At 43.7% G+C, this 9791-nt stretch overlaps 2 protein-coding genes across 2 annotated transcripts in view; both read right to left on the bottom strand.

Annotated features, from left to right (window-relative positions):
• Positions 1–3756, bottom strand: part of LOC121923780 (zinc finger protein RFP-like) — a gene marked incomplete at its 5' end in the record, with an annotated part of 60851 nt that extends 57095 nt beyond the window's left edge. Inside the window, 2 exons of the mRNA XM_042454536.1 lie at positions 2422–2444; positions 3676–3756. Of these exons, the coding sequence (XP_042310470.1) occupies positions 2422–2444; positions 3676–3756 (104 nt within the window). The remainder of the gene's footprint in view (positions 1–2421; positions 2445–3675) is intronic.
• Positions 3757–3772: 16 nt separating this feature from the next.
• LOC121922013 (zinc finger protein RFP-like) lies at positions 3773–8070 on the bottom strand. The gene is made up of 3 exons (XM_042450876.1): positions 7384–8070; positions 6746–6841; positions 3773–3902 (listed from the first exon to the last, which is right to left on the bottom strand). The coding sequence occupies exons 1-3, from the start codon at positions 7801–7803 to the stop codon at positions 3864–3866; spliced, it is 555 nt and encodes a 184-aa protein (XP_042306810.1). The 5' UTR covers positions 7804–8070; the 3' UTR covers positions 3773–3863.
• Positions 8071–9791: the final 1721 nt, after the last annotated feature.

The following is a 9791-nucleotide window of genomic DNA, read 5'->3' on the forward strand; positions in this document are numbered from 1 at the left end:
AATTCAATATGAACTTTGCCTCGGCAAGATAACAAACATACCAGTAACTGGTTTTGATCAGGGATTACTGGAATATATTTTCCTCTTGGCCTTTCTCCAAGGAACTAGAAAACAAACAATGAGTAGTTTCCTCTGTCATAGTTCCCCCCCTTATTTCCACCTGTGTACACACACACACAACACACACACAAACACACATAGAAACAACAACAGTCGCTTCACTTTAAAGGAAATATATGCCTGACTAGTTTTTGCCAAAACCAAAACACCTTTTATGTAAACTAGAATTGACTTCCTTCTCAGGCGCATCTGCACTGTCGAAATAAGCAGTTTGATACTGCTTTACCTGTCTCACTCAATGCTATGGAATTCTGGGATTTGTAGTTTTGTGAGATTACTTTTTAACTTCTCTCTGACAGAGAGCTCTGGTGCCACAACAAAGGACAAATCCGATCCATTTCTTGGAGCCATGGCAGTTTAAAGCATTTCAGACTGTATTATTTCTGCAGTGCAGAGTGCCACCTTATTCAATCAAATCCCATTTTTCTGACTTTGCTAGCAGTGTGAGCAACCCAAGCCAGGAACAACCACAGTTCAACAAATCGGCATTACATACACAGTCCTTTATCAGTCTTCATTACTTTGATGCTTGACAACACTCTCAAAGAAAATTTATATCCCAGAATTCCCAGATTCTCCATTTCAGTGCGGAGGAAAGCCAATGGATTCTCAAAAGTCTCCTTCTCTTCATACCTAGCAAAATAAATGTCCAAATTGCATCTGACGATCTCAAATTAGCAAGTGACTGAAAGGCAAGAACAGAGAAGAAAGAAGAAGAGGCCGCTGTAGAAAGGAAATGAGAGCTGGAAGCATTTTGACTTATTGTGATCTCAGACCACAAAGCTGCATCCACACTGCAGAAATAATCCGTTTGAAACCATGTTAATAGCCATGCTCATACTATGAAATTCTGGGATTTGTAGTTTGGTGAGACATATAGCTTTCTGTCAGAGAGTTTGGGTCCACAACAAACTACAGTTCCCAAGTTTAATAGCATTGAGCCAGGGTAGTTAAAATTGTCAAACAGGATTATTCGCAGTGCAGATGCAGCCAAAGGGAGGCATTGATAGCCATGGAAACCTACACTAAGGAACGTTCTTTTGCTAAAAGGAATACCCCATGATTCCTCCTTGTATTTTCCACTAATATCAGTGAAAAAGTCATTGTATGACTCAATACCTCTAACTGGGGTTTCTCCGAATGTGGTGAAGTCTGAGTACGTAGGAAAATTGTGAGTAGGTCCGGGGCCAACTGTCTCCCCAGAGGTCCACCAAAACTGTACTTCCTCCTACAGTTCCAGGATTTTGTTTCTTCCCTCCCCCATATTCATTATAGTTTTGAGAGGTAGAATCCAGTTAGAATAGTCCCTTACACAAGCGATCTCTGCTATGGATGGTTTTCTAGGAATAGTGATCTCCTGAGCGAAAAATTCACCTAGGCCTCATTCCCACATACAAATAAATCGGTTTGTGATCTAAATCAATAGATGGTTTGACAGGTGGAGCATGGTTCACACTACAATTGCCCCAATACTGAAAATAACCCACTTGTCATTCACGTGATGAGAATCAATTCAGCATGATGAATGAATTGATTCAAAGCAACTCCTTTTAGCCACCACAGCTGTATGGCACCCCTTCACACTGCATCTAAATGAGTTGTGGGATGATGGTGGCGCACCATGTAGACCAACATGTGCCAAAATGGCACCGTAGGGGCAGAGTTAGGGCATCTAGCATGAGGACGCTGAGCCTTAACTCACGCCTTCATAACGTTGAGGCGGAATCTCTTTTTCCTGTAGGAGCAATGGATGCAAGCACAGGAAAAGAGGTTCCACCAACATTAGGAGGAACTTCCGGACAGTAAGGTTGTTCAACAGTGGACAAACTCCTCAGAGTGTAGTGGAGTCTCCTTCCTTGGAGGTCTTTAAGCAGAGGCGGATGGCCATCTGTCGGGGTGGCTTGATTTGGATTTCCGGCATGGCAGTGTTTGGACTGCATGGCCCTTGTGGTCTCTTCCAACTCAATGATTCTAGGCCAGCAAAATGTGCCGGTCGGGTAAAGCCTGTAGTCCCAAAATAAACTTTTCCATGCTGTGAAGTGAGGAGCACATGACCTAAGTCTCATCTGATCTAATATATTAGTGGTTTATATCTGAACAAAGCCAACGAGACAACACAAAGTTGTTTCTGAAACATGTGAAGAAGAAGGGAGGTATGGAACAACGTGTGATCCTCAACAGGTTTCTTGTCCCAATTTTTTTCTGTACGTTTTTCTTAGATCTAAACAGAAGACCACATATTTCACACACTTTTCAGATTTTTCTCAACATCAAAAACCAGAAAGGAATGTCATCCCTTACCTCTGGAAGGTTTTTCCAATATCCTAGAGGGAAAAGAGAGAAAGGAGAGAACAGTCAGTTCCTTTCCTAGGGCTACCCTAAAAAAGCCCTTCAGATCACAGGGTTTGGTGAAGCACTCTATGAGCCTTTGGTGTCCTGCTGGTGGTGATATTTGTTCCTTTAGGAATTTCTAGGTCCTCCAGCACAACTCTATGGTCAAGGTCTGCCAGAAGCCATTCTGAGGACCTAGAGATTTTTAGAGAGAAACTTATCTAGCAGTTGTAAGCCCTCAGGTGCAATTCTGAGGTCAACGTCCGAAGATGTTGACCACAGGATTGCATTGGAGGACCTAGAGATACCTAGAGAGATACTCTCTCAGATAAAAAAGTGGTTTTTTAAATGTGTTTCTTCCCACTTCCATGGGTGTCATGAGCCCCTAAAATCAGTGAATGTGGACGGTCCACTGTAGTTTGTTTTCTCAGCCACTGGTGTCTTTGCCCACCTGTGTACCGCAGAGCACTCAAATTCTAAATGTGTCCTCTGCATGTGTTTTAATGAATTTCAGGGTAGTGCCAATCCAGTTTATCCAAAAAATTACAAAAAATACTAATAAAAGAAAGTAGACTAAAAAAATGACACCCTGGCTGTTCTGGGATAGCAGAAGAGAGGGGATGAGGGAGATGACAAGACACTGACATCACATCACCATGCAATCCTGGAACGCTACAAGATAATATACTGCATCTGTAAACTGGTGCTATACCAATGCAATTGGGAACTAGTTTACGCCCCCCCCCAACCCCCAGCATCATGGCAAGGTGCAAGCTAACTATACTTGGAGGACTTAGAAGACAAGAGGGAAATGTATCACCAAAGGCGCTATTAACAAACTTTTATGGTGGTTTGAAATATGAATGTGATAAGTCTTAGTAGTAGCAATAGCAATAGCCTGTACATTGTTATACTGCTTATCAGTGAACTAGCACTCTCTAAGCAGTTTACAGTCTGTAAGCCAATTGCCCCCAACAAGTTGGGTACTCATTTTAACCAACCTATGAAGGATGGAAGGCGTGAGTTAAACCTTGAGTCCCTGGGATTGAACTCACAACCTTGCGGGTGCAGTACTTGGCATTTAAACACTGTGCCACCAGGCCTCCCTGATGTAGGGTGTTTATCTTCTTCCATCTGCACCCTATGAAGTGATACATGATATCCTACTCAAGATTGACAAGACTTTCCCCATCTCCTTCTGCTCCATGCATGACTGGGCTTTACCTGCAGGAGTTCGCTTGGGACTGCTGACACTTCACTCCATCTCCTGGATGAGACTTTCAAGGGAAGCGAGTTCCCCAGAGAGTTTGGTCATGTGCTCCTCCATTTTCATTGCAATCTCCTTCCCACTTCCTCTATCTGAACCACAATGTTTCTCTTGTTCCTCCAGAAACTGGCAAAGTTTTTTGAACTCAGCCCGAGTTTTCTCCCGTTCTGCTTTTGTTGTGTATCTGCAGTAAATAGATATAAAGACAAAAAAAGCAGGGCAGTATTAATCAAGCATTCGGCCAATTACCATGATTTAAGAGCAACACAATGGGAAGTGCGTAGAAGTAGAATCATAGAATCATAGAGTTGGAAGAGACCACTAGGGCAATCCAGTCCAACCCCCTGCCATGCAGAAGCATCCTCGACAGATGGCCATCCAGCCTCTGCTTGAAGACTCCAAGGAAGGAGAGTCTATCACCCTCCGGGGAGTGCATTCCACTGTCGAACAGCCCTTACTGTCAGGAAGTTCTTCCTAATGTTCGGTGGAATCTCTTTTCCTGTAGCTTGCATCCATTGTTCCGGGTCCTTTTCTCTGGAGCAGCAGAAAACAAGCTTCTCCCCTCAATATGACATCTTCAATATTTGAACAGGGCTATCATATACCACCTCTAATCTTCTCTTCTCAGGCTAAAACAACCCAGCTCCCTAAGTCGTTCCTCAGGGCATGGTTTCCAGACCTTTCACACCATTTTAGTCGCTCTCCTTTGGACACGCTCCGTTTCTCAATGTCCTTTTTGAATTGTGGTGCCCAGAACTGGACACAATATTCGAGGTGGGCCTGACCAGAGCAGAATACAGTGGCACTATTACTTCCCTTGATCTAGACACTATACTTCTATTGATGCAGCCTAAAATTGCATTGGCCTTGTTTGCTGCTGCATTGCACTGTTGACGCAGGTTCAATTTGTGGTCTACTTGGACTCCTATATCCCTTTCACATGTAGTTTCATTCAGCCAGGTGTCCTCCATCCTATATCTTGCTTTCGTTTTTTTTTTTTCCGCCTAAGTGCAGTACCTTACATTTCTCTGTGTTGAATTTCATTTTGTTAGCTATGGCCCAGTTTTCTAGTCTGTTCAGGTCATTTTGAATCTTGATCCTGTCCTCTGGGGTATTAGCTATTCCCCCTAATTTGGTGTCACCTGCAAATTTTATACATGGCCCCCAATTTTGTCCTCCAAGTCATTGATAAAGGTTGAATAGCACTGGGCCCAGGACAGAGCCCTGTGGGACCCCACTGGTCACTTCTTTCCCAGAATGAAAAGGAGTATGAAAAGGAGCCATTGTTATGTTTTCGGATGCTTCCAGGTGGGGGATTTACTGTCTGTTTGCACTGTTTTATTCATGGAGGTTTATGATAGGTTCAGATATTGTCATCTGTCATTTATCCACCTCGTTTTTCATACTAGAAAAACATCCATTGCGAAAAACAAATCAAAACAAAACAGCGGCAGAAAGTTTTTCGGAGATTTGATTTGACTTTTGTATGGAATCACTCTTAGATTTTTCTAAAGAGATCATCGCTGCATCCATAGAAAGAATACAGTTTGACAACTATTTAACTGCCAAGGCTCCATCTTATGGAATTCTGGGAACTGTAGTTTGCTGTGGCATCAGAGCTCTCTGACAAAGGCTACATATTCCACAAAACTACAATTCCCGGAATTTCATAGCATTGAGCCATGGTAGTTAAAGTGGTGTCAAGCAGGATTATTCCCACAGTACAGAAGCAGCCCATGCCGGTTTTCAGAAGGCAAAAATTTCTTAAAGATTTTCAGAGATCTACTTTTAAAATAGCCTTTCATTGATTTTTTTTTAAAGTGAGATGGGAGGGCCTTTCACTGTACAGAAATATAATACTATGATTCCATTTTAATTGCCATGCCTGGAGTCCTGGGGCTTGTAGTTTGAGGAGGCACTAGAGTTCTTTGGCAGAGTTTCTAAATTCCGCTTCCTAAATTGCAATTCCCAGGATTCCATAGGATGCATTCATGGCAGATAAAGTGGAGTTACAGTGCTATAACTAGGTCAGGAGTCCCAACTGGTACCAATACCCACCATTTAGGTGCCAAGATAAAAGCTGGCTGTTCATCAAAGCCTTTGGGCCTCATTAACTCATCCCAAATATGGTGTACATAATTATAATTTTGTTTAAAAATATTACTGCAATTTAATATGTTTTTAGCTTATTTATTGTATTGTTTTCAACTGTGTACTGGTAACTTGTTTTAATGATTTTGTAAGCCACCCTGAGATCTTTGATATAGGGTGGGGGAAAAGCACCAGATTCCATCTGACCTTGGAAACTAAGCAGGGCCAGCCCTGGTTAGTCCTTAGATGGAAGACTGCCAATGAATACCAGGTTCTGTAGGCTATGGCATGGTACAGATCTCCTTAAAAGGGAGGCCTGCCGGTGTCTGTTTTTCCTCTGCAGGGAAGCCACAGCCGCCAAACCATGCGGCTTCCCTGTGAAGGAAAAAGAACCCATAAAAGTGGGTTCTTTTTGCCCTGCAGGTCAGATGTCGCGAGTGCACCAATGGCACACTCGTAACATCACAGATGCGGTGTAACATGCAGATGCTATATGTCTGTCATGTCACGATGACGGTGCCCGTATAGATGAGGCGCTGCCACCGTATTAGGGCTAGGGACCGTGCAGTTGCCACGGAGGAAGGAACTCGTGAAAGCACCTCTTTTCTTGCCTATGTATTTCTTGCTGCAGGCCATTCTAAACAATATTGAGAATAATGTTTTCACTGTAGTGACAGAATAGAATATGCTCCCCGTTAAAATAATACAGATTCCCAATATGGGTGTCTCCACAGTCAACAAAAACATGTTTTTGACTCAGGCAAGCATATCATAATACAGGTTGAGTCCCCTTTATCCAAAATGCCTGGGATCTGATGTGTTTTGGATTTTGGAATACTTGTATTTGCATATATTGACTAAATTCTTCAAGACGTCAGTCTGTCTCTCCAGATGTTCTGTAACTTGTAATTCATTTCCTGGAAATTGCCTACTTACAAGAAGATCTCGTTTTTCCTCTTCAGCACTTGCCTTATACCTCAGCATTTTCTCTCTTGCTTGCCTCAGTTTCTTTAGGCAGCAGCAGATTTGATCCTAAAAACAACGAAGAAAGTTCAGCTCAGATCCAATTTATAAGTTCACAGCATATTTGGCTACATAACCTTACATCATCAGATCTCTTCTGATCTTGGAAGCAAAGCTTAGTTTGTCAGATATTTACCTTTCCTTGTCAGAAAGCACCAAACTAGAAATCCCAGAATTCCATAGCATGAACCACGGCAGTTAAAGTGGAGAGCCAGCATGGTGTCGTGGTTTGAACACTGAACTAGGACACTGGGAGACCAGGGTTCAAATCCTGGCATGGCCATGGAAACTTACTGGGTGACACTGGGCAAGTCACATTCTTTCAGCCTCAGAGGATGGCAGTGGCAAAACCTCTCTGAAGAAATTTGCCCAGAAAACCCTATGGTAGGGTTGCCATTAATAGGAAACAACTTGAAGGCACACAACAACAACTGCAACAAACTGCTTTATTTCTGAAATGGGGCAGCAGCCCAAGTTAGTTAACAACACTTACAGGAGTTAATCCACAAAAAAGAGTTACTTACATCAGAATAACAGCAGCCATTTCTTACCTTGTACTCCTGGGCAGCCTCCTCAACAGGAATCACCATGTGGCAGTGATGCTCCTTGGATCTGTCACAGACCACACAGATGGGGGTTTCATCATCCCGACAGAAGAGTTTTAGGGGCTCCTGGTGTTTCTTACAGGCTTTCTCCTGTTTTTTGACCTCCTGAATTCTGAACTTCTTGACAATCCCTACAAAGTTCGCTAGCTGTCGATTGGGCATGAGGCTCTTTTGCTGGAAGAGCCTTCGACACTGTGGGCATGTGGCATAGCCCTGAAAGCCCTCCCAGCACTGGGTCAGGCAGTCTTGGCAGAAATTGTGCCCACACTCCACAATGGTCACTGGCTTGTTGAAATAGTCCAGGCAGATGGGGCACGTCACTTCTGCACAGAGATCTTGGATGGGATTCCCATCAGCCACAGCCATGGCACCCTTGTGACAAAATGACCACTTGAATTCCTGGTTCTCTCTTTTTAGTGTGCAACCTGAGGATTTTTAAATGGGGAGAGTCACGTTGGTTGCTAATACCAAATCATCAGAATATGATAAGCAGGGAGTTGGAATGGCCCTTTGAGAAGGAAGTTCTGTTATAAAAAAGAGTAGACATACTACCCGCCTCATCTAGGAAAAGAAAAGCATTATTGGCTCCTTTCGGTTATTGTTGTCAGGCTGGGAGTGGGTGTTGTCCTTCCCCGAAATATCTGGGGATTTCTCAGACAATGTGAAATCAAAAACCAGGCAACCACTGAAAAAGTCTGGAATGGCTTTCAGATAAAGATAAGTCCTGGGGTCATTCTCACTTGTAGGTTGAATCGAATCCTGATTCGCTCTCGCTGCCTTTTGAAATTTGATGGAGCAGTGCAAGGGGGGGAGGAGGCAGGAAGATGAAGGGGAAGACAATGGGTTTTTGGTTGTTTTACATTAAATTGAAGATATATTTGCTTGACTGCTTTAGCAACTACATGCCTTTTCAAGTAGTTGCAAAAGCAATCAACTGAATATACATTCACTTTAATAAAAAAAACCAAGTACAACAACAGCATTGAGAGGGGGGAAATGGTGGAACTGTCAAAAACTGAGGAAGGATGGTAAACACCCCTCTGCCATTTGTCCCTCCCCTTCAGAATGAATCTATTCTGATCGGTCGTTCCCACTTATGAAATTTGCTTCAGAATCGATTCTTTTCAAAAGAACCTCTTTCAAAGTACTCTTTGGAAGCACTGAGTTTTTTTGCCTTTGCCTCGCTTCATCACGACAGGATTCGATCACATTATGACAGGAACCAGTTTCAAATGGGAGCAAGGGTCATTTACAGTGAATGGTACTTCACTGTATTTTATAGTGGGAACAAGAGGCCTATATATTTTAAATAATAAATAAAAATTTTATTTTTATACCACCCTTCTATAAACCAAGGCGGTGTACAACATACATAAAATACATGGCATATCATATACATATACATAAAACACATATACCATATAAATAAAACACAATCCATTAAAACATTCCGGCCAGCTGCCACTGCTGACGTAAGGGGGGGGAGAGGTTAATCGGGGCTTGCATCAGGGAATGCTTGCTTAAATAAGAAGGTCTTCAGCCCCTTTCTAAACTGGGCCAGGGAGGTGGCCGAGTGGAGCTCAATGGGCAGAGAATTCCAGAGGGTAGGGGCCGAGATAGTAAAAGTCCTCTTAGAAGTAGAGGTTAGCCTGGCCCCTGGAACCCTCAATAACTGCTGCCCAGATGTTCTGAGGTTGCGGGGCGGATTGTATGGGGAGAGGCGGTCCTCCAGGTATCCTGGGCCCAAGCCATTTAGGGCTTTATAGGTAATAACCAACACCTTGTATTGCGCCCAGAAGCGAATAGGCAGCCAGTGCAGATCTTTAAGTACTGTTGTTATATGACTGGCTCTGGATATGCCAGTAACCATCTGGCTGCCATATTCTGTACTATTTGTAGCTTCCGGGTATGGTACAAGGGTTGCCCCATGTAGAGCGCGTTGCAGAAGTCCAAGTGAGAGGTTACCAGAGCATGTACTACCGTTTCAAGGTCCCTCTGGCCCAGGTAGGGACGCAGCTGGCGTATCAGCCGAAGCTGATAACAGGAGCTCCTGACCGTCACATCCACCTGAGATGTAAGGTGGAGCGATGAGTCAAGGAGCACCCCCAGACTGCGTACCGAGTCCTTCACAGGAAGCGTGATCCAGTTCAGGACAGGTGGAACCACCGCCATCCCCGGGCCAGGAGAACCTATCATGAGCACCTCCGTTTTCTCTGGATTCAGACTGAGTCGGTTTTCCCTCATCCAGCCCATTACCGACTCCAGACAGGCTACGAGAGGAGAGATGCCATCCCCAGTCACTGCATCAGTCGGAGACATAGAGAAGACTATTTGGGTGTCATCAGCGTACTGAT

Source organism: Sceloporus undulatus, chromosome 2, assembly GCF_019175285.1.
Source record: "Sceloporus undulatus isolate JIND9_A2432 ecotype Alabama chromosome 2, SceUnd_v1.1, whole genome shotgun sequence".
NCBI lineage: Eukaryota > Metazoa > Chordata > Lepidosauria > Squamata > Phrynosomatidae > Sceloporus > Sceloporus undulatus.